General features: G+C 41.4%; 6 protein-coding genes across 15 annotated transcripts in view; 5 read left to right on the forward strand and 1 right to left on the reverse strand.

Annotated features, from left to right (window-relative positions):
- Positions 1-929, forward strand: part of LOC114880761 (sodium/hydrogen exchanger 9B1-like) — a 4,402-nt gene extending 3,473 nt beyond the window's left edge. Inside the window, exons 2-5 of the mRNA XM_029197134.2 lie at positions 60-235; positions 329-447; positions 591-761; positions 838-929. Coding sequence (XP_029052967.1) covers positions 60-235; positions 329-447; positions 591-761 — 466 coding nt within the window. The 3' untranslated portion in view covers positions 838-929. The remainder of the gene's footprint in view (positions 1-59; positions 236-328; positions 448-590; positions 762-837) is intronic.
- On the forward strand, positions 910-3,767 carry LOC114880762 (protein OPI10 homolog). The gene is made up of 4 exons (XM_029197135.2): positions 910-984; positions 2,542-2,623; positions 2,902-3,031; positions 3,120-3,767. The coding sequence occupies exons 2-4, from the start codon at positions 2,594-2,596 to the stop codon at positions 3,548-3,550; spliced, it is 591 nt and encodes a 196-aa protein (XP_029052968.1). The 5' UTR covers positions 910-984; positions 2,542-2,593; the 3' UTR covers positions 3,551-3,767.
- Positions 1,167-2,065, forward strand: LOC114880765. The gene has a single exon (XM_029197140.2). The coding sequence runs from the start codon at positions 1,264-1,266 to the stop codon at positions 1,552-1,554; it is 291 nt and encodes a 96-aa protein (XP_029052973.1). The 5' UTR covers positions 1,167-1,263; the 3' UTR covers positions 1,555-2,065.
- Positions 3,768-3,866: 99 nt separating the features above from the next.
- LOC114880757 (myotubularin-related protein 3) lies at positions 3,867-13,955 on the forward strand. 8 transcript variants are annotated; one of them, XR_003790130.2, is made up of 17 exons: positions 3,867-5,028; positions 5,563-5,879; positions 5,964-6,150; positions 6,232-6,410; positions 6,476-6,677; positions 6,788-6,978; positions 7,047-7,242; positions 7,322-7,507; positions 7,591-7,755; positions 7,852-8,102; positions 8,213-8,458; positions 8,595-8,898; positions 8,974-9,075; positions 9,223-9,407; positions 9,491-9,711; positions 11,818-12,078; positions 12,196-12,286. XR_003790130.2 is itself a non-coding variant. In XM_029197123.2 (17 exons), exons 2-17 carry the CDS (start codon positions 5,572-5,574, stop codon positions 13,814-13,816), a joined length of 3,234 nt encoding a protein of 1,077 aa, XP_029052956.1. In that variant the 5' UTR covers positions 3,867-5,028; positions 5,563-5,571; the 3' UTR covers positions 13,817-13,955. The 8 variants fall into 8 exon arrangements, 7 of the variants coding, with proteins under 7 accessions (XP_029052956.1, XP_029052959.1, XP_029052963.1 ...); XM_029197123.2 differs by lacking the exons at positions 11,818-12,078; positions 12,196-12,286 and adding exons at positions 13,504-13,712; positions 13,801-13,955 and having other exon boundaries at positions 9,491-9,797; XM_029197126.2 differs by having other exon boundaries at positions 11,818-12,000; positions 12,196-12,262.
- Positions 13,956-14,259: 304 nt separating this feature from the next.
- Positions 14,260-17,068, reverse strand: LOC114880755 (protein I'm not dead yet-like). The gene is made up of 6 exons (XM_046289120.1): positions 16,505-17,068; positions 16,044-16,433; positions 15,539-15,946; positions 15,326-15,468; positions 14,774-15,236; positions 14,260-14,665 (listed from the first exon to the last, which is right to left on the reverse strand). Exons 1-6 carry the CDS (start codon positions 16,670-16,672, stop codon positions 14,378-14,380), a joined length of 1,860 nt encoding a protein of 619 aa, XP_046145076.1. The 5' UTR covers positions 16,673-17,068; the 3' UTR covers positions 14,260-14,377.
- Positions 17,069-17,252: 184 nt separating this feature from the next.
- On the forward strand, positions 17,253-22,281 carry LOC114880758 (uncharacterized protein CG3556). Of its 3 annotated transcripts, XR_003790131.2 has the most exons (8): positions 17,253-17,397; positions 18,104-18,198; positions 18,289-18,529; positions 18,597-18,844; positions 18,971-19,360; positions 19,502-20,104; positions 20,187-21,096; positions 21,236-22,281. XR_003790131.2 is itself a non-coding variant. In XM_029197131.2 (7 exons), exons 2-7 carry the CDS (start codon positions 18,126-18,128, stop codon positions 20,246-20,248), a joined length of 1,617 nt encoding a protein of 538 aa, XP_029052964.2. In that variant the 5' UTR covers positions 17,253-17,397; positions 18,104-18,125; the 3' UTR covers positions 20,249-21,176. The 3 variants fall into 3 exon arrangements, 2 of the variants coding, with proteins under 2 accessions (XP_029052964.2, XP_029052965.2); XM_029197131.2 differs by lacking the exon at positions 21,236-22,281 and having other exon boundaries at positions 20,187-21,176; XM_029197132.2 differs by lacking the exons at positions 17,253-17,397; positions 21,236-22,281 and having other exon boundaries at positions 17,409-18,198; positions 20,187-21,176.
- Positions 22,282-26,983: the final 4,702 nt, after the last annotated feature.

The following is a 26,983-nucleotide window of genomic DNA, read 5'->3' on the forward strand; positions in this document are numbered from 1 at the left end:
CCCGCCACATGCGATTTCCGATTTCCGATTTCTGATTTGCCATTCCTGTCCGCACGAAGAACGATACTCGCCTGCATGTCGCCGGTAGTGACGGTCAACTGTGTCCTAGCTTTGGCCGAACGAGGTTACGGGGAGGACAAAGGACTCGCCGCGATACTCTGCACCGCTGCTTGCATCGACAACGTGCACATGATCTCTCTGTTTGCCGTCTGCTACATCAACCTTTTCTCCAACGGTATTATTCCCTCTCCTCTTCTCTCTATCTTTGTTTATTTACCCACATTCAGTTAAATTAACTAGATTAATTGGCTCCGTTACCGATTTTCAGATCAAGAAAGAACGGAATGGTGGTCTTACGTACCCGCTGGCCTTCGTGACACGTTAGTGGGAATCGGAGCGGGTCTTTGTTTAGGCATTTTCTTCGTCTTTTTCCCACATCGTAGCTACGTGAGTATACATATGTACCATACATGTCTTATAATATAAAATAATATAATATAATATAATATAATATAATATAATATAGATGAATAGTGGAATAACTTTGTCTTTTTCTTTTTCTTTCCCAATCAACTATGAAAATTGGCTAGAAATACGCGACCTGTTATCGCATCATCTGCCTGGTATTTGCCTCTCTGATGTGTACCACGGCCACGGCGGAAATATCCATCTCGGGTGGAGGATTCTTGGCCAGCATGGTTCTATCGTTTATCGCCATCACCGGTTGGAAAATCTTGTCCGATTCTTTCGACGTAAGTTAGGTACGATCGATAGCTCGCCACTTTTATCTTTCAGGAAAAAGGTAAACCTTTCGATCATTTGTCTTTCAACTTTCAGACGGCTCCATTTCGGCAGGCGACCTATGTCCTCTGGCAGTTGATGCAACCGATCTTAGTTGGAGTAATCGGCGCCGACATTAATTTTAACAATTGGACCTTGTCTAGATTCAGCCTCCATCTATTGTGCATCATAATTGGTCTATCGGTAAGTTGTACATACATACATACATATTCCTCGACATATTCCCCTGTCCTTGTTACCGACCAGGTACGAAGTCTTACTATCCTCTTCGCCAGCTTCCGGAGTCCGTTTACGTGGAAAGAACGGCTATTTGTGATTGTCTGTTGGCTACCGAAAGGCACCCTACAGGTACTGCGTTTACATGTACCTTTCAATAGCCCTATGTATTCTATCACTTGATACTGTACGTACATACATACATACATATAAGCGATTAGTCGTTTGCGAAACTTTAAGGCGGCTATGGCACCAATGGCGTACGAACGAGTTCGAAATCGAGGAAACGGTCGAACGATCGAGTTGGCTGTCGACGTGGTTAAAGTGTCCGTCCTGACCATGCTGTTCCTCGCACCGATCGGTGCGATCCTCATAAACCTTACCGGACCTATTCTTCTCAACAAAATAACCGAGGAGGAACAACGAAGAAAACGCGAGCTGAGTTACCTTCGAATCCTTAGCCTTCAACCTTTTTCGCGTCAGTTAGTGAGACAAAAGGAAATAAAGCGGCGGCTTTCGGGCGTTGTGACCGCTTGAACGACCGCTTCCATTCCATCCTACCGATTTTACCTGTCCCTTCCGTTCCGCTCCTTCTCTTCTCTCTACAAAGCTTCTCAATGTTTTTCCTCTTTCCTTTTTCAGCCGGCTATCTTCTCTATTTTCCATTGCTTTATTTATTACAATAATTAACCAAGTATTTGCGGATTAACCAAACATTTTCCAAATGAACGTTTACGCGTTTCTATTCTTTTCCCTTATGGTTCTTTTTTTCTTCTTCAGATGTTTTGAAAATTAATTTGTTTACATCGCATTAACCAACTTGTTCATTCATTGTTTTCATTAAGGAAAAGATTTTGTGCAAGGACTTACTTACATATGTATATAAGTAAGTTCACCAGAGTCCATAACTGCGACGCGCAGGTTGGAAGGTGGTGGGGGAACGTAGCGAGCTCTCCGCGAATCGCTTTCTACTTCGTTTGGGAGTATCGCCAATCAGGGCGAAGATGCGCACTGGAGATGCGCGAAGAACGAAAACTGGTCTTTTCGCAGTTATGGACTCTGGTGACATTGTATGTATGTATGTATATATGTACAAACATGCATACATCAATGTACATATGGACAAGTGACGCCATCCATGGGTGAGCTAGAAAACTAATCTCTGTCATCTGAAAATCTTGAAGAGTCGTGCCAGAAATGTTCACTTTCTTATTAATCAGATATGCATCCAATTTAATGTCCCAACATCCAACGAACAATTCCTAAAGATGTTCGTTGATCAGGAAGAATGCTGCATACGTATTTAGTTGAAACTTAGTTATATAGTCTATGTGATCCTGACAATAACCAATCATCACGCTCTTGTTGTTACTACTCCAACTGCAACGTGGTAAATGTATCCAACATTTTCATGAAAATCTGCCATTTCGTTGAAACTTACCACACCAAGTTTCCAACCTACAGTCGTATACATTTCTGACAAACAGTCTCGCGGTTGTAAATGTTTGGATACTGTTGTGGCAGGTATAACGCGATAACGAGGAAGACACTAGAATGATCTAGACTCGGCACAACGATGCTCGGTATAATTGTATCTGGACGACTTGTAAGTACTCGGTACTCAATGATCTATGCATTGGCATTTCTTTATTTGCTAAACTATCAATTTTATGTAAATCAGCAATTATTTTTTCTCTTATTTTCCTTATAAATACCTTTATACTTGTATATGCCGTTTCTTTTCTATCTTCTATTTTCTATTTTCTATTTTATATCGTGCAACTAATTATAATATGTACACATACAATGTAAGTACATACATAGACACACATAATATATGAATATGCTGAACAATATAAGTACAAGGGTTAATATTCTTTTCAGGTACAAACGGATTTCCAACAAATAGGAGAAAATCAATTTTTGATAACAGTACCTGATGCAGATAACATCAATCACATTGTTGTTTTTCTGACAGGTACCATACCATTTCCCGATGGGACAGGTGGTGCAGGTACATATTTAATAAGATCTGCTATCAACGAGTTGACGAGATCCGACCGATATTTAAATTTCTCTTTTTTTTTTTCCTTCTCCTTCAGTGTATTTCAGTTGGCCAGACCCAACTGCTCCACCTAATTGGCAGTTTCTTGGATACATTTCAAACGTTAAACCTTCGGCAATATTCAAGATATCGACGTTGAAAAAGAACCATGAATTTGAGAATAGTAATCTAGGAATTTTTGGGGTGGGAAAAATTTCGCACGTAGCACAAATAGGCGTTTCGGTTGAACCTCTCGGAGCCATCGAACAGTTAGCAGCTTCTGTGACCGAAGCCACGTCGAATTCGTTCCTGGAGTTTGTTCAAAAAATGCTTACCAGCTTTTTAAATTACGTTTCAAGTTTCTCTGTGACTCAAGCACAAATGGCCCCAAATCCGACCGAAAATTATGTCCCGCTATCAACTATTCAAGGATGGTACGAAACTTTTGAGAGGAGATTACAACAAAATCCAAATTTTTGGAAAGCATGATAAAAAAAGCAATCAACTCTCGATAGTTTCTTTCTATTCTGCATACCGACGTCCTGTTTCAGCTCAGTGCTAGTGCTTCCTTTCGCGAAGTGCAGCATACCGAAAATGAAATACGTCGTATTGCACGCATAAATTCAAATTTTTTTATATTTATCGTCAAACTACTGTATCGTAATAATATGATTAATTATAATACGATCACGTTCTTTACTCGCAATGCAGAATTTCTCACTTGTATGCATTTAATGTAATCGTTTACTACATTTTTCTTCTACCAAATCGCTGTGCATTCCTTTAAGACCAAGTATCTCAGAAATGTAAATATTTTTCATTTACGGCGACATAAACAAACAAAATGATCCTTCATTAGTAACATAAAAACCGAATGTCTTTCATGTTTCGTTCGTCGTCTATCTACATAAATACTTACTTACATGCATATACGTATACATATAGAATGTCTACGGTTGCGAACGAATCTGCATTTAATGCGGAACCGTTAGAAAGGAAAGCAGAATATGGAATCAAACACCACCAGCTGTAGCGCCCTCTGGATTCTTGCTATACCGTCGCCAAGGCGAACTTACTTATTTTTCATATTTATTGACGTATCATTACATAATAATAAAATTCGTTGGAACATTATAGTCAAATATTCGTGTATGTAGTGATTATTTGCTCAGATAAGCATTTTCTTCATAACTGCTTCTTTCAGTTCTCGCTACAGCGAATTATTATTATTATTATTATTATTATAAAACGCTGGAAAGAATTGAACCAATAGCATGATTCCTGACGTTTTTGAAGGAAACATTCGTTTATTGGAAATCTTCGTGTCAAAGATAAAAATCGAGCAATGAAAAAGCGGTTTGAATTGTATATAGACCAATCTGTCAGTGTAACTTTCACACGAAGTAGGATAAGTATCTCGTTAAAAAATTAATTGGAAATTGAATTTATCGTAATATTATCGTATATATATCAAGAAGAGGAGAGAAGAGAAGAGAAGAGTAAAGGAAAGGAAAGGAAAGGAAAGGAAAGGAAAGGAGAGGAGAGGAAAGAAAAGAAAAGAAAAGAAAAGAAAAGGAAAGAGAAGAAAAGAAAAGAAAAGAAAAGAAAAAAAGAAACAAGTGAATTAATGGGGACCGCGTCTCGTGAAGCTGGCCATTTTCGTGAACCACCGTAACGAAAAGTGTGATCGCGTTTGGATTGGACTTGCATGAGATTAGCTGTGGACTGTGGGGTGTGGAGTCTTTTATGCCATAAGCTATCTACGTACCCATTCAAGAATCTGCAACATTTAGATTCTTGTCAAGATCCAAGTGGAAATTTTTACATCTTACTCTACCGGATAAAATGATCTCTATTTTGAATAATCTTTTCATTTTACTTGATGTGTAAACGATTGTTTATGGATTTTGTATGAAGTATCAAAAGCGTCAAATATCGCCCATCGCGAAGAAAGTTTGCAATCGAAGGTAAGACATCGTTATTGTTATCCAACTTGGCGCTTACCTATACTTTGAAAAACTATTTCGTACTTTTTCTTTCGTGTAATTAAGTCACTAGAAGAAATAACATTCTAAACACACACAGAAGCATACGCGGACGTGCATTTAAAAGACTTTATTGTATCGATAGGATTTGAAGGAAATTTCATGAATATCGTAGAGCTGTTTTGCTATTTTAGATGAAATCGATGTTAATAAGATTCAATAAGTATCAATTTTCTATTTTCCGATAAAATCTGTGGCGATGTTTTATACTTTGAACGTTCAACGTATAAAAATTCAACATTCGTTTCTCTATGTTCTCGAACAAAGATATTTTTACATGTAACACCGGTTTTAAAGGAAAGAAATCGATAAGCGTGGTTCTGTAGATTTTTTTACCAAATTTCCGATTGTACCTGGTTACGATTAATCTCCATTGTAAACTGTACGTGAACTGTAGAAGAAGCGAACTGGTGTCTAGTAGAAAGATAATAAAGAATTTTTAATTGTGCATTGCAGAAAGCGGAGATGGATAATTCAGAAGAGCCGACAAGTTTGCAGTCCATTTGTCATATACATGCTTCAGAGTTATTTCCAAAGCATGCACATTTCGAATGCGAAGATCAGACTCTTACAGTTCCATTTACACCATTGAGCGGGGAATCTATCGTAGCACTTGGACGTACATCGGATGGAATATTGGCCCTTTCAAATTACAGACTCTATTTACAATTAAGTCAGACGTGTTACAATATCCCATTGGGTTTAATAGAGCAACTAGAAGTTAAAGAAATATTTTTCTTGCATATTGCTTGTAAAGACGCACGTTCGCTAAGGTATATAACGTCGTTTAATGTTGCTAAAAGGTGTTTTGTTTTCCTTATCGATCGCAGACGATATCACTGCTCGAATATTTTCAGTTGCGCCTTTTCCACAAACGAACACTGTTTGGAATGGTTCAAACGACTACATAAACTGACTTATCCACGTAAAAATATAGAAGATATATTTGCTTTTGCTTATTACGCCTGGTCCGTAGAAGAAGGTAAAGATAGCTTGAAGCTTGGAAAAGATAACGCTTCTTACACTGGTACTTTTAATTCTGAGGTAAGTAAGTAAGTAAGTAAAGTATGTAGATAGTATATACATATAAAAAGAATTTTTCTTGTTGCCCTGCCCGTTTCTTAGGTAGAACGACTGAAATTTAATTTACACGGTACATGGCGTATAAGTCAGATGAATAAAGATTATCGAATGTGTCCGTCGTATCCACCGTTGCTTTTGGTTCCTGCTTGCATTTCCGACAAGATCCTTGAAACGGTGGCTAAATTCCGAAGTTCTCGACGAATTCCTGCCGTTGTTTGGAGGTAGTAGGAAATTGCGTGTGCAGTTGTTGATTTCGTTACAAATATTGAATGATGTTGTTCGATAGGCACGTGAAGAATGGTGCGGTTATAGCACGAAGTAGTCAACCAGAAGTGGGATGGCTTGGTTGGCGAAGCGCGGAAGACGAAGATCTCTTGAAGGCTCTTGCAGATGCATGCTCCTACGATAAAGGTGAATCGACGATGGTGGACTCTTCTATCATTTATCCCGATAATAGCGACGATGGTGTCGCAGGAAATAGTAGCAAAGTGAGCATCGAAGATTTAACCAAGTTATTTGACTGTTTAAAGGAGAAGCAGTTTACATTGATTGGAGATTCCATGAAAAGAAATTTCGAATTGTAACACATTATTTCCAGAAAGTTTTAATCGTGGACGCGAGGTCGTACACAACCGCCGTGGCAAATAGAGCGCGCGGTGGTGGTTGCGAATGTCCAGAGTATTATCCCAGTTGCGACATACAATTTATGAATTTACCTAACATTCATTCGATACGAAAGAGCTTTCATGCGGTGAGGCAACTGTGCGCATCGGACGCGGATCAACCCAAGTGAGTGAGTCTTCTTCGTTCTGGTTCGATTCAATTATAAAAAATCATTTCATTTCTTTTCGTTTTAGTTGGCTTAGTCTCTTAGAAGGAACACGATGGTTACAACACATGTCTGGATTGTTACGCGCAGCTGTCACCGTAGCTTCGGCGATCGAAAGAGATGGTCGGCCTGTATTGGTTCATTGTAGCGACGGTTGGGATAGAACTCCTCAAATAGTTGCTTTAGCACAGATCCTTCTCGATCCTTATTATAGAACTATGGAGGTATGCTAAAGGTACTTTCTCTTTCTTTTTCTATTTTTCGACGAATGGTCGTTTCGTTATTTTCTTTTGCTGTTGTTAGGGATTCCAAATTTTATGCGAGAGAGAATGGTTAGACTTTGGACATAAATTCGCAGATCGTTGTGGGCAAACGGTTGGCTGCGAAGATCCAAACGAACGATGTCCAGTATTTTTACAATGGCTTGATTGTGTACATCAACTAATTCTACAGTTCAAATGCAGTTTTCAAATATCTCCCGCATATCTTGTAAGTTTAACCAACACGTCCGATACTTGATTCGATTTAATCGTTCGTAATACAAGTAGTATCCAGATTTATTTTAATTTCAGGTAAAACTTGCGCAACACACGTATTCGCAGCTTTTCGGTACATTTCTTTGCAACACGAGGCAAGAAAGGTTACAACTGAGAATACGCGAGCGTACATTTTCGGTCTGGCGATTCCTTAATTCCAGTTCGTTCGTAAATCATTTGTATTCACCGTTAAAAAATCAAGTACGATTTACGATTTACGATTTACGACTCTTTTTTAAGAGATATACCTTAAGAGATTTGAACGTGTAAATCTAAAAATTTTTTTTTAATTCCTAGGTATTATGGCCAAGTTGTAACGTACGCGACCTCGTTTTATGGTCCGAAGTATATTTAGGTTCTATGGAATCTTCTCTCGGTATCAGGGACGATAAACAGAGGGTAACGATGATCGATATCGAGGGTGGCGATAACGAGGAACCACAGGGACAAATGACTAAAACTCGATCGTACGGTGATCTGATGCATGCTCCCGATCATACGGCCTATCTACATCGTAGACTTAGCGATCCGAGTATTTCGGTGGAAAAGTAAGTATCGTTGGGTAAATAAAAGAAAAAGTCAGAAGAAGAGAGAAGCCTTACTACTCGTATCGAGTAGCGAATCGTTGTGAAAAATTTCTACATACGCTGAATTGCAGAAAATTTGATTCTTTGACGCTGGACACAGAAAGCGAAGAAAAGGTTGATGAAAATCAGGTTGAGAATTGTAAGAGCGGAAGAGCCGAAGAAAATAGAGTGGAAAACTTGGATGAAACGGAAACACAGTACGCGAGGGTACAGGTGTTGAACGATTCGCCGGTAAATCCTTCTGTGGATAGCTCGACAGACACTTTAATACCCAGCAATGATTCTTTGGTTGGTGTAATGAACGTCGATAAGGAAACGTAAGTAGCATACATGTATCTATTGAGATGTACAATTGAGTTTGGATGTTTGTGAATTTATGAAATAACAACGAGTACGAGTACGAGTACGAGTACGAGTACAAGAACTTGAGGCAAATCGAAATTGAATTAACAGTAAAGTTGTGAAAAATTCACCGTCGGACATGGTTTCACCATGGATCGAGAACAACACAACTGGTCGAACCGTTTGCTCCTGTAGTCGTAATTATCAAAACAATCAGAACGAGGGTAGCAGCGACGTTAGCGATACCAGTGCACCGTTAATGTCGAGAACACCTAGTAGCATTTGTCCGGCTTCGCCGACTCATCAGGACGCGACGGCAGATAATCTGGACAGGCTGGTGGACGATGCCGATGGTCTTCCTGTTATTCAGTGCGACGTTCAGATGCGCGTGCAACAGATTATCGTCGAACACAAGGTACTAGATTCGTTTTCTTTCATTTCTTCATCAAAATCGGACAATGATTTTTCTTGATTTCTTGGTTCGTTACAGTTGAAAGAGGAAGCGCTAAGAAAAGAATTACATACAACGAGATTGGCTTTGATAAAACAAGTTTGTAATCACAACGCAGACACTGAACGCGTCGACGATATCGTAAGTATCTATCTAGAATATTAGGAAAATATTTCATTCTCAATAATAGGATGATAGTAAAAGTATAAAAAAAAAAGAAAGAAAAAGATACGATAAAAGAGAAGAAGAAAGATATAGTTAGGGAAAAGAGTGTCGATCGCATTTTAGGGATCGTTACCCGATTCGGTAGGAAGTACCGGAGATCATGGAGAATCATTACCTTCGGATATGTCTTGGGAAGCAGTCGAAGAATTAGGTCCTGCTCCTACTCTGTGGGTACCGGATCACGCGGTGAGTCGATGCATGGGATGCGATACGGAGTTTTGGCTCGGAAGGCGTAAGCATCACTGCAGGTAAAAAATCATTCGCGGATGGTCTCGTTTATCTCGTTAGTTTGACACTTGAAACGCGTTCAATGTATTCGCTTGCGTCGCAGGTGCTGTGGTAAAATCTTTTGCGCGGATTGTTCGGAGAACTCGACGCCGTTACCTAGCGAGCAGTTGTACAATCCCGTGAGGGTTTGTAGCGAGTGTTTCTCTCGACTTCACCGCCACGCAAGCCCCTGTCAGTGCAACGCGCGTCATCAGAACAAGGGAGAGAACGATGCGGAGCTCTCGTCGAATTCCGAAAGTTTGATAACTTGTCACCGATCGAAAGGTTTGCATCTGACGAAGGACAGTTGTTGCGACAATCTATTGCAGGCTGCGCATCAAAAAAGTCAACCTTCGGTCACAGCGGCCACGGTAAATTGAAAATTTAGGGGAAAAGTGGAAAAAGAACGTTATGTTTGCGGCTGCAGCTGCGGTTGTAGTTGTAGCTGCGGCTTTCGCTTCGGCTTCGGCTTCGGCTTCGGTTTCGGCTTCGGCTTGGTTTCAATTTCAATTGCAACTGCCGCGGTAAACTTTCGGATTTTTAGTTGGTTTTTAATGAGACACAGAGTACCCTCAACATCCGGCTGGAATAGGCGCGTTTTTACCAACAATTCAACATGCACACGTACATAGAGATGGTACCTACCACCGTGTATTTAGTATTTATACGATACGCGGGTGTATGATATATCGCGCAATAGCCACGTTAGATTTTTCGAGCGATTCAATATTTATTGCTAGAGTAATAATTTGTACGAAGGAGTGTGTATGTGTGTATGTATGTATGTATGTATGTATGTATGTATGTATGTATGTGTATAGCATCGGAGAGAAGACGAGTCAGTATACGAGAGGTTGTATATACACAATCGCATAAACACGTAAAGACACAGTTTAGAAATAACTTGATCCAACGAGATACTTTGTTTCTTCGATCGAGACTATTCAAGTTTCCTCAAGATTTTTTAGAAAATCTTGTCACCCCTACGAGATACAGGGCAAGACGAGGCCGAGAAACATTTTGGATAGGCTGTGAATGAGATGTGTCTAACTTTAGACACTGTGTACGAGGTGCGCTCTTAATAAATCGTCGATCAATCGATGGAACGACTGGTTAATTAATAGTTGGATTACGACACGAGTAACCTGTATTTGTATATTACTGCTGTTTACGAGAATTGGTATATTAAATGTCATTATCATATGTGATGCGCTCTCTGTTCTCTCTCTCTCTCTTTCTTAATTACGACATTTACGAGTTTATCTTGATTCCCGTGAGATTTTGAAGGGGTGACACATTTTTGAATATTTGCGTTACGTTTCTTATGATATCAGCGTCGCCCTTGGTGTCGTCCGCATTTTGAAACTGTATCAGTATAACAAGATACGTCGTTACGACTCCCGCAATCTAAAAACCATACAGAAGATATGTTGTGAAATTTTTCTTGTTACGCGATTAAAGTAAAGTCTTACCGAGGTTATCAAAGTCCTGTCTAAAGGAAAAAGTCCACAGGCTGAAAATTCAATAGGTCGATGTAACAATTGCAGTGAAAATATTTCCAACTCGCGTCGAGTGTCGGTTTCGAAAGTGGAGGAGAGTAACTGACTAACAAGAATAGCCGTTTTCTTTCCCTAAAATGAAAGATTTATATTTGGTTAATATGTAAATCTTTTTTTTTTCTTTTTCTTTTTCTTTTTCTTTTTCTTTTTCTTTTTCTTTTCTTTCTCTCTCCCTCTTACCTCAGCGACAGTAGAATAACTAGGTTGAACGATCATCAACATTCTGGTTACGTGAAAGATACACCATCCAACTTGTACGAATAGAAATATCCATTCGTGTTTCTCACCAGCTTGTACGATTAGGAAATATGGCGTGATGATTAGGTGTAAGAGGCAGGTTACGGTAACGGTCAGTATCACGGCACCGAAGGTATTATTTGTAAGAGAGACCGTGTCGCAAAGCGAGGAGTGAATCCATCTCAGTTCGGATATACTGTTTACGTAGCTTTTGTTTTCTGTAACGAGCTTTCTTACAGGTTCAGGTTCAACGATGATGAGTTGAAAAAAATAATAATCAGAGTTTATACCGTGTAATTTTGGAAAAACTCGATAACTGGCCAATTCGAATGGTCTCTGAGGTACGTCGGTCGATGTTTTCTTAGAAACATGCTCGTCTACACTCGATAAGTGAACGCGGTTCGAATAGTCGATAGATAATTCGAAAATGAAATTGTACCATCGTTAAAATAGATTATCGTTCCTAAATAACAACTCGATTGCTCTCTATTTACCTATTTCAGGAAATTTTCTCAAATAATTGGTGAGAGTGTCGGTCTCGAACAGCTTTCTAAGACTATTATTTAATCGGACGAATCTTTCTCCTATATTATAGATCGAGACGGTGTATTGAATCTCGGTGGAAATAATGACCGTGTACATGAAATAGAGGGGTGCGTAGTTGATCGGACCTTTGTCGGACAAGGTTTGATGGACCTTGGTTTTCCGGTACCAGCTGTAAAAGTCAAGAGTCGAATTGAACCAGAGGTAGAGGAGACTGCAGGTGGTTAAACATATGGTAAATCTACGAGCGTTTTTCTTAGTCGAGGACAGATCAACTTTCTTGTCCACCTGAAATTAATAAGACGCATAAGATGTAGGTATTTATTGTTAGTTTATTGTACTGGACGCGCGGATCTCGATGGTTAAATTTTGACCAATTTCAATTTCTGATATCGCGTACCTCGATTAATTTGTTTACAACTACTTGCAGGTGTTTCCAACGAAAAGGCGAGCCAACGATGCACACCACGGTTAAACTCATTACCCCAAGAACATCGCTACACGTCGCGATCACCGCCGTTCGAAACTTTAGTCTAGTGCTATGTATCCAACCGTCTTTCAGATCTCGCCAGAGACCCCAAATTTCTGCACCGAGTAGTAACGTCAACACGCATAAGCTAAACAGAAAACACGGTGAAATTTATTTCAATTCTCTATTCCTACATTTTCTCTCACCTATAGACGAGATCAAAAATATTTGGCCGAGCTTGAAATCCTCCAGTGGTGTTTGCAACGAATCTAACAGGAACCAAACCGCACACTTTACCGAGATAATATATCGGGGAGATTGCTCGACAAAGATCATTCTTTGATGATAGATTGCTGTCTTTCTTTATTTCCGCTTCCATCCCTGTATTATTTCGATACATTTTCAAATTTCCAATACATAGAATGTAATATAGTAAGATAATAAAGTAGATTTACTCGATCTACTGTCGTTTGTAATGCTGTCGTTGCCGTTGCCTGATCGTCTACTACGGTTTTCGACGTTCCATCGTACGCGCGATGCCATTATCTCTTTACATATTACTTTTTTCGTTTTACTCGAGTTTTCCTTCTATTTTCTCAACTTTTTCAACTCACACCTGGTATGCTTGATGTAACAAGAATTTTCCAAAAATCCAAGTAACGTTAAACGCGCACGTTTTTCAATATTTCAACGTGTTTCTCCTAATATGTATGTATGTATGTATGTATGTATGTATGTATGTATGTATGTTGGTAGGTAGAGGCGAACGAAGAAGCAAGTACTCACTTGGACACTTAACGTTTCACCGATATTTATAACGTCGCAATGCTTTCCTCCTTTTCTCCCTCTTCCCTTTATTTACTTTTATTCGCCAATCGTGTAAACTTGAAACTCGTCGACTATGAGACTATGAAATACTATTCTCGACCGAATACATTCATCTCTGTCAGATCGTTAACAGATCGTTATCGTGGATAATCGTGTGGTTCCTATACATGTAAGTGCTTACTTATTTACATATGTATAATAGATGTACCCTAGATAGATACGAACGACGTTTACCCTTTGAAAAAACAACAAGCCATGTATGTTGTATAACTGTACGTATGTACACGCAATTACAAGTAGTAAAATTATTACTACAAGACAGGACTAATTGTGAAACATTGATAAAGAGGAATGTAACGAGGGGGTTCTCATTGATTTTTCATGAAATTTTTTACGTAGAATGTAGCTTGTTTAAATGAAAATTTTCTTTCGAGTTTCAAGAATATCCGCGCTCAAACGAAAACGCCATCTAACGGAAATGGTGATCGATTAGAATGGCGTATTTGGGCGTATTGTACATATTACATACATATGTACGAGTACAGGTTAAACGGCGAATCTGTGAAAAATCTTGAAAAATTATGGAACGCAACGAAGAGGATTGGTCGGTGGAATGTTCGGACGATGAAAAGTACGAAATGGATAGAAAAGTAAGCAAGATGTATATATGTATGTAAATAAACGGTCTCTTTGTCTTGCCCTATAAACTACTGTTTAATCTTGATGATTTTATGGCAGAACGAATGGACCCTGAAATCCGACGATATATTAACACTGATCGAGGCTTTGGAAAGTAACAATAGAATTTTAGAGCTGGAATGGAAGTGTCCTGGTAGGAGGGGTCCGTCTCCAGTTCTCTCAAACAATCGAAAGCAAGATAACGGCTCGCAGGAGTACAAGTAAGCGTTATGTATAACAAGCAATTTCTTGTCCCATTTTATTTCTTCTCTTTCTTTTCTTCCAGGATCGAAGAAAAGTCAGATTTCGATTTTATGGACGAAATGTCGTCGCCTAGATTACCAGTTCGCAGAATTGGCGAAAGTACTCCAAAAGGAAGCGCGAAAAAGAAAACGGCCAGTTTCAACGGCGTCTTGTCTACTATGTTGCGACATCGTAGATTAGAGCAGCAAGAAATCAATTCCAGTCCGAAGAAGAGTGAATCGTCGGTATCAAAAACACAGTAAATTTAAAACGGAACGAGAACAAGAACAAGAACAAGCAGACGTTTGTTTCTTTATTTGTCTATCGAACAAGAGAAAAAAGAAAAAGAAAGGCAAATTCCGATAATAAGTAACACGATGATTTCAAATTTAATTTAATCGCATTTCGAAGTTGAATTGGACGCGTGAAGGTTAGAGGCCCACGATGGAAATCCATAAGCACCATAAACATAAACACCCCAAAGAACGAAGAAAATACTCTGCACTATGAGGGAGTAAATAGCAGGCGCGCATCCTCCGATCATCAGCCACTTTGTCGGAATTCGACCGACGATCGTGACGATCGCGTTCGGTGGTGTACCAACCGGTAATCGAAAGGAATAAGAACACATTATAGTTGCCGGTACCATCAAGTATAAAGGATGTATCTCCATTGCAACGCACTGTAAGGGAATAAGGGAAAAATGGCGCGTGAAAGGCTGAAATAGAATTTTACTACTTACTACTTACTACTATTTAGCATCTGTTGTTTCGGTCCAGTCGTTTCTTACCATTTGTGCGACCACCGGCAATGTAATGTTTGCGATGCCAACGTTGCTGGTGAATTCCGTGATGGTACCGATGAACAATGAAACGAAAACCAAGATGATTACAGGCGGTAAGTGTTTGAGCGGTACCAAAGCGTCCCCAATTCTTTTGGCCAAACAGGAAGCTATGCTGCCTTTGGATATCGCGAATCCTCCGCCTAACAGAAACATTAAACTCCAAGGCATCTTTGTCTCGATCACGTCCCAGGTGATCAAACCTTCGGAAGCTTTCTGCGGCCTTTTTTCAGCTGCAAAGCGAAATACACAAACGAACGAACGAACGAACGAACGAACGAACGAAGTAATAAAGAATTTCATAGGTATACACTTACGATCTCGGCTGTAACTGTAAATGAAACTTGGGTCTTTTGGAATAAAAAACATCAGAATCGAGACGAGTATGACAGGCGTTGAATCTCGTATATCTCTGTTAAAGTGAATCGCAACTGGTTAAAAAGAGAAACAGAGAGAGAGAGAGAGAGAGAGGGGAAAAAATTAGATGAAAAGATGCTCAACATGTCCGATATAGCCTCGGACCATCCACGTACGAAACCAGGTTTCCGAAATATCCAGAGAAATATACAGGCGATGAAAAGAGTGGCAACTCCTTTTTCGTGGAACGTAATGTTACCCAATTCGCTGTATCTTTGCTGTACCACCTAAACAATAGATTAGCAAAGAAGAAAAGCAGAAAAGTCTATGGTAATTGTTAATAAAGAGTATCGTTACTCGATTTGTCACCGCTTCTCCTTCCGGCCCAATATTTGACAGTTCCGCGTCCTTGCTACCCGGTCTCAGGAAACCCATGAACATTATGCGAAGATAGAGCCAGGTTAACGCGGTATTTACAATCATTTGAGGAATCGATGCGAACATCCACTGCGTAAAGTTGATACCTCCGGATTCGGGAAAGGTGTTTTCGTAAATTCCCTTGAAGGTAAGATTGGTGCCGGTACCGACCAGCGTCCCTGTACCACCGAATGTCGAACAATACGCCGCGGCCATCAAATACGCTTTCGTCACTCTTGTCGGTTGCAATTCCCTACGATCGACAAGTACGATCGATTCACTCGTACTCTCGTACTTGCGTTTAATACTTACGGTTCTTGGTCCATATTGTCCGGATCTGCCGGTATTTTATTGAAAACTCGACCTAATCCAGCCTGTGAGAGGAAGAAAAAGGTTGTAGAATACAATCGTGTAGAGTTAATAATAATAAACGAGACGTTGATTATTGCGATACCTGTTCCAGTTCGTTAAGGATGGCAAATATGATAGGCACCATCATGGCGGTAGCGGCGGTGTTGGAAACCCACATAGATATAAAAGTAGTTACGACGCAAAGACCGGCGAGCAATCGGCCATGGCTGCAGCCAACCATTTTCATAACTCCAAGAGCGATTCTTAAATGCAGTTTGCTATGTTCGATGGCTACAGCGAGAATCAAACCCCCTATGAAAACCATTATAGTGTCGTTCATGTAACAACTGCACGTCTCCGCTGTGCCGAGTACACCCAAGAGAGGAAACAAGACCAATGGTAAAAGCGAGGTGATTGCCAAAGGGAAACATTCACAGATCCAATATCCAGCCATCAGTAGTACCGTGTACGCGCATCTTACTTCCTGCAAATGAAACGAAACGAAACTGCATTTGTCTGCAGTTTCGAGGTTGCAAACTATCCGGAAAAAGTTACCGGATAATTGTAAATGAAAAGGAACGGTGCCAGAAACAATGCCCATGTTATAGCAAATATTATTTTCCAATACGTCTTGAGGAATCTTAGCGTCAGTATCCACCACTTGTTACGTTCTTCTTCTCCTTCGCCTCCTTGTTCTTGTCGCGATCGAGCTTCCTGTTTCATGGCTTTACGTATACGTCATTTTTCAATATGTCATTCGATGGTTAAGCGATTAATTGAAAAATATTTCTTCTTTTCCTCCTTGTTACCGAGAAAGTCAAGGATAAACAGTTGTTGCGATGGATCGCTTGGCCGCGTATCTATGCAGCCAACTTTAGTCAACTTTAGTCAACTTTACCGAGTTTTATGCTATAATGCGAGCGAATTATAATAGTATTTTTCTATCTTCCCAATTCCTAAGTACTTGGGTATCAATTTCTTTTTCTTTTCCGAGGTAATATGCTTAAACTATTTTGCGTTTACATTTTACATGCATATCGAATAAGTACTTACACACATACATATATGTACATACGTGTAAGTAGATATAATTGATGAGAAAAGTAAAAAAAAGCTGAACCGTTTGGTTTTTTTTTTCGGACTTTAGAGGGAGCTTGGACCAATGGGACCCTATTCCCCTCTTGATAAAGAGATAAAGAGGGCGCCCTTGAAGCCTTTCGCATCCCTTCGAACGAAACTCGTTCTACCTACATATATACATATATGTATGTGCCACAGCGCGTTGTTCGCGCTTTAGTCGCGCCAACGATGAGGAACTCGACCCGACCTGCACCTTTCAATTCTCCAAGTTCCATGCAATAAGAAGAACTATTTGCGAATTTCCGGATATTCGCGGAGTAAAGACGAACCTGAGAATTTCTGTGATAATCAACGAAATTAAAGAGAAGGTAAGCGTAGATGATATCAATGGTTTTACGTTCACTAGGAATTTCCCGAAAGTTTCATTGCCATCGATATCCTTTGATATTTTTCACTTTTCAACACATACTTCCTACTGCTCTATTCTTTCTCCATTACCGATCTACGACAAACTTAATTTTTTTACCTGATTCATATTGAAAGAAAAGAAAGGGTGATGAAAATAGTTGAAAGTTCGGTACGGTTCGATCAATATAATAAGGGACGATAGCTTAGAATTTCGAGGTACCGTAGCAAATAAATAAAGAAAATGGGAATGATACGAGTAGGTTAAAAGGAAAGCAAAGGGTGTATGGGGGTCGAATGGGAAAGAAAAAGGCGAATCAAGTAGGCAAAAATAAATGTACATGTATCTGTCTCTATGCGGGTATACATAGTTGGGGAGTAAGGTGTACACATATACGTCGCGCGAGAGAACGGCGTCTGCCACGATATCGATCCTACTACTCGCAAGTTGCCAGTAGTGCGTCCGCGGGCGTAGCGACTCTAAACGAGACCGTGTCTTACAATTACTGTCTTGTTTGTCGCCGCGCCGGTGTCAGGGCGACAATCTCGTCAAGATTTATCTGGTGTCGATTAAAGATTGCAAATAAAGTAGAAAAGTAGTAGATGAAGTTTGTAGCGAAAGAAATTGTTTAATATTCGAAATCCGATTGGCGTGCTCTTTTTGAACAGGTAAGATATCTTACGATTTTGGATGACGATGTGGGGAAGAGCAAGTATGGCAGGTGTAATGGTTCTGATGTTGGCGTACGTGGTTCGTGGCGAAGGTACGTACCTACCTACCTACCTACCTACTTAGATATCGGTTCTAGTCGGGTTCTAGACCAAGAGAGAAGATAAATTTATTTGATTGGTAGGAGGGAACGGAGAAATCGGTTCGACCGATACAGAGGCGGATAACATTTTGGAGCGGGCGACTGTATGGCTATGGAGTCAGCGTGACAAGGACGCCGGCTGGGGAAACGACACGAATCGTGTTTTGCTAGTTCTTCGGCTGAGTAATCTGTCGCGCGAGGATAACGTGGCTCCTATAGCTCCGCTCGAGTTGCAACTGAGCAGCAAGCAGATGGAACTTGAAATAGTGTTGTTACTTTGGAGGTAAATCTTATTAAATGAGAAATAATTAGGTACGACGATTATACGAAGAAAGGAACGTGGTTTTCAGGCACAGGGAAGTTGGCTTTTCTCCGGTGCGGTTGGCACGTTACACCCTTGCCTTGAACGCTATGTGTACGGATCCAAGACAGTTTCACGGTCACGACTTGATCGGTACCCTTCAACATCACGAACCGCCAACGGATTACGAATTTGCTCTGACAACGCTGGCCGCGTGTAACGCACAAGCTCACGTACGAAAAAGGCAGATACGTCGATTATTGGATATCGCGAACGCCGCTCAAGATCACAATGTCGGTAAGTAGAGACAAGCTAGATGATATTACGTGATTGTCTCTGTTTGACATTAGCCTTCTCCAGTGCTACTGGTTAGAATGAAATGAAAATGAATCATTTTCTTCACTTTCCACAATTACTTTTCAGACACCGTTGCGATGGTGATATTAGCTTTAAAGTGTATCGTTCAGGATCACAGACATCGAAATCTTCATCATTTTGTGCGTAAACCATCGATCGGTTTGGCGCAGCAACAACGGTTGGACGGTAGTTTCGGAGATGTTCGTACAACGGCTTTGGTAATGCAAGCGCTGGAAGAAGCGGAAAACGAGCCGGCCGACAATTGGAACAGATCGGCCGCGTTGTCTTGGTTGACTAGCCAGCAACGTGCCGATGGTTCTTTTGCTGGCGACGTTCGCGTAACCGCCGAAGCTCTTCTCGGCGTGGCTCCACGAGGTTTGGCCAGCATCAGAACTCTCGATTGCGGTCAGGGCCTCGTGGAAACCTCACCTCCACGATTCACTATCGCTGCTAACGGTGAGTTTCCCTCTGCTTATTACTCCCTACGTTTTCACTACGCTTCCTCTCTCTACGCATACATACATACATACATACATATATATATATATATATCTAGAAAGCTCGTACGTGAACAAACTTTTCGATACGATGCCGCAGAACCGGTGATTTCGAACAATCGTAACGAGAGCGTAGCGACGTTGCTGATTGCTGGAAATAATGCGAGTACCCTAGCTACTGGAAACAATGGAACAAACGGTAACGCTCGAAACAGTGGAAACTCTATAAACAACGTAAACAATGTAAACAGCGGAAACAACGGAAACAACGTGAGAAACACGTTGAATTCAAACAACACGGAGAACGATGCGATCAACGCCGCTGCCGCCGCCGCCGCCGCCGCCGCCACCGCCGACGCCGCTACCGCTGCCGCCGCCGCCGCTACCGTTACCGTTGCCGCATCGGTCCCCGTCATGGTGAACGTTTCGTACACTTTATGGGTCGGCAGTAACGTAAACGAAACGTACAGCCTGATGGTAACAGCTCCTAAGAACGAAACGTTTTACGAAGTGATGGTGTTGGCTGCAGAAATGTCTCCGCATTTTCAATTTGTCTCATCCAAATGGCCAAACGGACACTACGTTCACGCTATAGCCGGTTATAAAGAGGAGCCAATGTCCTATCATTATTGGTTGTTGTATCGGCTTACCGCTCTACCAGATCCTTCTTCACCGCCGGGTAATCAATTGGTTGCCCCTGGAGGTACATACATTCTTATTCTATTCTTATTGTTAAGTTAATTCCAAGCGATTACGATACAAAGGTGGCCTTTGCTAATTTTTAGGTGTCGACGATCTACAAATCAGCGATGGCGAACATTATTTATTTTGGTATAAAAAACTATGAGAAGCAACGAAACGTCGATGTTTAGACGAAATAATTGAGAAATGGATCGAGCAGGAAGTAAGAACCGTACGGACGAAGGAAGCGTAATCGAGAAGATGAGAAGGCAATGAGTAAAAAAGAAAAAAAGAAAAAAAGAAAAAAAGAAAAAAAGAAAAACGACAAAAAAAAGTATTTAGTTGCTCGGAAACGAAAGCTCACTTTATTCACTGCCATCGCTAAACGCGTACGATAACGTACTAGACATTTTCCTAGGACGTTTTCATATGGTTCTTAGGAAGATGACAAACAGATATAGAGCTGGCAGTGATGCGCGTTTAAAAAGCTCTGCTCTAGTGGCCCGTCATTCAGATTCAACGCGAATCGCATTCGCTCGGATAAAAGTATAAAAAGGCGAAAAATTCTAAAAGAAACAGCACCGGTTTTTATCGACTGACGCACTCGAACAAATAACCGACAAACAAACACCATGCGTACCAGCATCGTTACATATGTAAGCTAAACAGCATAATATTTTCTATGAAACTGCAATGCACAACAAGCACGTTGTACCTATTTGTACGACATGCGAATACCGTATGGCGTACGTGAATACGTGAATATCAACGTAACAACTGACATTTCATAAATCCCATATCCTATGTCTATACAAACAATTAGCAAGTAATCCGATTTCTCGGTAAATGGCTGCAAGCGCGTTGCTTTACCATCGTCCAATACATACGTTGCGCTAGCAGAAAATAAGACAGAGTAGAGGAGCCGTCGTCAGCTTACCGTGGTATCGTCGTCAACGTTTATTTGCAAGGAAATACATCACGATCAACGGTTTTCCAATCGATTTGCCTAATACTGTAATCTACATTCTTTTCTTTTCTTTTCTTTTCTTTTTCTCCTTTCAAATTAAATAATAAATAAACTGTAATATAATGAACAATTATACATATAAGCAGCCTTTTATTTATTTTTTTTCTTTTTTTTACAAACAAACAGGCAGACATCGAACTTTCACTAGTGTAGTCCTTGACGTTGTACGCAGAAGAAAGAATACCAATTAGAAGAAGTAGAAGAAGAAATTGGACAGATCACAGCCATTTGTAAGTAAGTACTAGCAAGTACCTATAACTGTGTTTGTCGGAAACTGTGTTGTCGTGCAAACGCACGCCACTTTTAACCATACGTATTTGTATCGGTCTTTGCTACAATCAGTAAACGTATTCGCTTCCATTTTCATCCAATTTCATATCAAGTCCATTCCTTTTCCAACTCTCATTATTGTCTCTTTTATCGTTGTAAACGTTAGCAAAGATCTCGAATTATTTTTCTATTGCTATCCTATTACTATCGTGTTACTGTCGTATTTCCGTGGAAAAAAATTATGTTTGCCAACAACGAGTGGTCAATCTTGCATATATCATGGTGTCGTGGAATTAGTGGCGGCGCGCTATATCGATCAATTTCAACCCCAACACCAACACCAATCCCACTTCCACTCCTTACTCCAATTTCAACTCCAACTTCAACTCCGATTCGAAGCTAGTCGTTTGTGGATGGGAACAACTCGGAACTAGTCCAACCTTTGGCCGTTTTCCCTTTCCATCCTTTCCTCGATTCATGTAAGTAACAACCCCACATAGACTTACAGACCGTTAGAACGACGAACGAGTTTCAACGATTGAACACACAAGTCTCAAGTATCTTTATTTTTCACTATCTCTCCTTATTCCTTGACGATTCTAACATTGATTGTAACAATTTTGCGACTATTTCGTTTTATCCTTCCCCGTATTTTATATTTCTTTTCTTTGGTACTATCTATCATCCTAGTATCCTAGGAGTTGGATATTTTTCGGAAGCCCCTGATTCAATTTGGTTTGCCTCGTTCACTATACTGTAGATCGGTATATCGGAACAATTATGCGGATACGGTAAGTGGTTGGGCGGTTGAGCGGTTGAGCGGTTGAGCGGTTGAGCGGTTCAACGGTTGAACGGCAAACGTCAAGCGAGGATTTGCCAGAGTATGCAGACGATCGATGCATACGTTTGGTAAAAAATGTGAAAAAAGGTGAAAAAAGGTGAAAAAAGGTGAAAAAAGCAGGTATATCAGCGAGGAGGTTGGTTGGAAAAAAGAAAAATCGAGTAAAAAAGCAAGGGAGAAAAGAAAAAGGCAGAAGAGACAGCTACATTGGCGAGAAATTTGCCGGGAAATTGCTGACGGTGTACGTTCGCGGTCATAAAAAGTTGTAATTGGTTCGCGGTAAGCCGATGCGACGTTGAAATTTTGAACGGCTGTTATAAGCGGTGATATTACGAGTATTCGAGTTGACACGCGTATATGTATACCCAGCTATACGTGGATCAAGGGAATGTTTGCGTTTTACCGATGCAAACAAACCAAGTTGAAAAATATCGCATTAAATTTAGGTAAGCGAACAGCTGCCACGTCCCTAATCTTTATTTTTCGCTTTTTCGCTTTCTCGCTTTTTCGCTTTATCGCTATATCGCTATTCCAATTAGGTACTCTTCCCGTTGCGCTCGTTTAATTCGAATCGAATGAAATCGACGCAATCTGTAGTTCGCATTCGAGCTATCTTCAGCGTAGAAGAATGCAAATGAACGAGTACGGGTTTCTACATATTCTCATCTATCTCCTTTAAGATATTCTTCAGATGTATGCCTGTAAAATGTACTCTATTCGACTATAACGGATGATTAGAAAACAGATGAATTTTTCAAACGACATGTAATTCAAAGTTTAATGAAACTCTACATATTATTATAACAAGGAACTGAGTAAAACATTGATTCGATATATCCTTCTATAGCTGTTTATCGAAATTTTCCGAAATTTTCCGAAATTTTTCGTAATAAGAGGAGGAAAAAGGTTAAATCGGACTAAAAAGAAGAAAGTGTACAAGTAGAGCAGGTAGATGATTTTCGAGTAGGCTCTATTGTATTTATCGCGGCAATAAGACGGCTGGAGAGCGAGTGTCGTCGAAGCAGAGGTCGAAGGGGAAACGACGCTAGGGTGGGAAAGGCGGGGGTGCAGAACGGCGTCGTTGGGACAATCGGTGGCCGTCGTTACCGTTAACGACGCATCGTCCAATACCGTTCTAACTTGTTCCATTTCCTTTTCTCTTTTGCTTTTCCTCTCTTTCCTTTTTTTCTTCCATTTTTTTTTTCTTATTTTTATAGAAGCACATTTCTGTTCTGTTCGAATAGTGCGACCTTTTTTGATTTAATTTTGGTTTAACCATCCAAGCAAGCAGACGAATTTATCGTCGTGAAAAATTCGTAGAGAAAGTATAAGGTAAAAACCGTCTGTCACCTTCTGTCACGTTTATTTCGATTTTATTTGTCTAGATCGCAGTCGGTTGTTGAATCGTGTAAAATGATAATAGGTAATAGAAAAGGGGAAATTTGCTTGATATCGAGTCACAACGTCTCGACGATACAAAAACGATAGAAATGCATCGTTGTACATTCGAGTTGTTCGTCAGTGCCATTCTGTGCCTTTCCCTATAACGGATAACGCATAACGCATAACGCATAACGCGGCATCTCGTTCTGCCCCGGGGAATGGTACGTAACCATATTCGTTGCACCGTACTTTTGCCCTTCTGACCATTTCTCTTTCCTTTGCTGACTCGTGACACGAGAAGTGCGCGGTGGCGTGGCACGCTCTCGTTTATCGCACAGACTAAAACCGTTGGAACGGAGCTACGCGACGTCGCATCTATCCACTATCGAATAGAATATGTACAGCGACAGCGACAGCGACAGCGACAGCGACAGCAACAGGAGCCAATGTTAAATACCGAAACGGAGCAGGCGTACCTATACTTGTTCGCATACACATCGACGGCAAAGGGCCGATGATAGTGGTTATCGCGTCAGTATCGTGCAGCTATGGAATTTCTTTAGGTAACGAGACTTGAAAAGTTTCAAATCAACCATAAAGAAGCGAAGAAAATGAATGAAAGCTTACGATTAGATAAATGAAAATAAAAATTTAATAGAAGAATGCGTAACGACATCGTCACCAGCTTCAGACGCGTCAGAATGCAACGGCATGGCAGAACGATTAAAGTACCGTGCTACGAATAATCAACTTTTGGAGACTCGTATACCGTGATTCGTTTAGCAGAACGGTCAACTCCCATTTACCTTCCGTTAGCTTGCTCCGTGTTCCTGTTTTTTCTTTTTTTGAAGGGATTTTTAGGAGAGAGATGTAAGATCGAAATAGGAAGGGGTTGGTCGACTGGAATAGAGAAATAAGAAGCACACACGCACAGACAGAATCGAGCAATTGGAGGTGGCGAGGAGTAGGAGAAGCAATGCTGACCGTCCAGATAGGCAAGCAGCAGGATGAAATAGGTCTGCTCGCACGTCCGTCCTCGGTATATTACAGACGAAACAGTCAGGTAGACGAGATACGTGTACGTGCCTGGAGGGTACTCTGGTCGGAAACTCAGCTCCTCTTACTTCTCCGGTGGCATCGTTACAAGGGCGTCGCGTTTACGGCGTCGACGTTTCTCGCTAGCCGAGCTCACCACGACAGGAACGTCGCTGTCACTATCTACACAGACGAGACTGGCGCACGAGGCCACGATCGGTGTACCACGTACTAAGAAGAAAGAAGAGGATGCGAAGGAAGGAAGGAAGGAAGGAAGGAAGGAAGGGAAAAAAGGAAAGCAGGAAAGCAGGAAAGAAGGAAAGAAGGAAAGAAGGAAAGAAAGAGGATGGATGGAAAGGAGGGATTCGCAGGGAGTAATGTCGGGTCGATGGCGTGGGATTTGGTGCTACCGACACGCGCGGTGGTAACGGCACGGCATGGCACGGCACGGCACGGCACGGTACGGTACGTCGCGGCACGGTCAACGCGATAGCATGGCATGGCGGAAGCTAGGGGATGAGGTGGTGGTGTGGTATGGGTCGAGGGTTGAGAATCGACGCGACTTGGTTCGAAGTGGCGCGGCGTGGGATGGCGTGGGATGGCGTGGGATGGCGTGGCGTGGCGCGACGTGGCGCGACAAGCGCACCGCTCGACGCAGCAGGGGTAAACGGGGTTCGGAGGTGGTAGGTAATCACCCGGCGGCTCGCGTTATAGCGTCGTTACGCCGCAGCGCCGCTATCGTTCTCCTCTCCCTCGTCTTGCCAACACCCGTTGCGTTCGCTGCCGATCCTTCCTAACGTTTTCTTCCCGTCTAACCCTCTTCTTTCTCGCTACCCTTCGACGCCGCGCCACGCCGCGCGCGGCCCTCTATCTTTCTCCGATTTAATGCTCGCCTAGCTGCCTTCTTCTCTCTTATTCTATCGCCTTCTCCCTCTTTGATCGTTTCAACTTCTTCTCGCCTTACTCTTCTCTTCTACACATCTATATCTTGTACTTGTACGTACACATACATGTATATATATATATACATATAAGTGGTTGAGATGGCTTTCTTTCGCACACCACTATTGCTATGTGGAATATGGTTATATCTTTCCTCGCTACCATTCTACTGGTATATTCTTGAAAAAAAAACCACGTTTTAATGATTTTGCAAGAACGCATTACTAATGCGTGTTCCTGACACGTTAACCAAATCGTTCGACATCTTCTACGTTGCTGTCGAGGTGCAGTCGATCGAGTACGATTGATCAAGTGGACATATTATGTTCTTTTTTACTGAAATTCTGATTAAAGTGCCGAGATAGAGTATACGTCCATTTAAAGAAGTAAGTAAAGAATCATTCGGAGCGATACACGAACAAAGGACAAAGTTGATAAAAGTCGAGGTTTGGCAGTAGAAAGAAGAAAGATATGTATAGAGAGATATTACGCTTGATGGCGAAGCAAGCGAACCAAGTATCCTAGCAAGTGTTTCTCGGCAGAAGATATCCTTGAGGCTCCCTGTCCTCGTAGATAGTAAGGGTAGCGCGTGGCTGCGAATACGGGTGTGCGCGTGCAAACGCAAACGCAAACGCAAACGCAAACGCAAACGCAAACGCAAACGCAAATGCAAACTTAAACTGAAACGCAAACGCGTACAGATAGAGCGAGGAAAGTCTGTTGGTAGAGAGTACCAATGTACTAGTAGTACGTACGAAGTCGTAGTCACCCTCCTGCGCCCCCGTTCCCTGGATCACAGCACGGCAACCCTCGCTCGACCGACGTGTTCCCGCCCTCTTCGTGTTTCCGCGGACCGTTCCAACCACCCCGTTCCGTGCTGTGTCCCGCAGGGCATGTCCCTACGCACCATCGGCTTTCTATTGTCCGCTTTACCGTTTATGCGGCTGTTTATTTTCTCAATTGGAGGGTGGAGAAAAAAATCTATCTCTCTGATACGTTTGAAAAGGTAAGAAATGTTGCTTTCCTAAGAGAGACCGTTTCGCAAACGCATCGCTTGATTTTTTCCCGATATTTTCAAGCAAATCGGTCGCGACAATAATTTCACTGTCCGTGGAAAATTCTCATCCCCTTTGGTGGCACGCTCCGCGGCACGCCCGACCGTCTCTGTTATACTGCCGGCAGCGACCCAACTCCCCTGCCCCTCGGTTTTTCGTTCGCCCATCCCGATACCACCTCACCCTACTTTGCTCTCCTGCTACCGCTTTTACCACCGCCACTACCACCCCCGTTCCACCTACCTTTTCGTTATCCCTAGTTCGTTCTCGCTTACTCTTTTTCTCCTGCACGGTCGTCTCTCTCTCACTACTCTATCTATCTATCTATCTATCCATCCATCCATCCAT

Source organism: Osmia bicornis, chromosome 16, assembly GCF_907164935.1.
Source record: "Osmia bicornis bicornis chromosome 16, iOsmBic2.1, whole genome shotgun sequence".
Classification (NCBI taxonomy): Eukaryota; Metazoa; Arthropoda; class Insecta; order Hymenoptera; family Megachilidae; genus Osmia; species Osmia bicornis.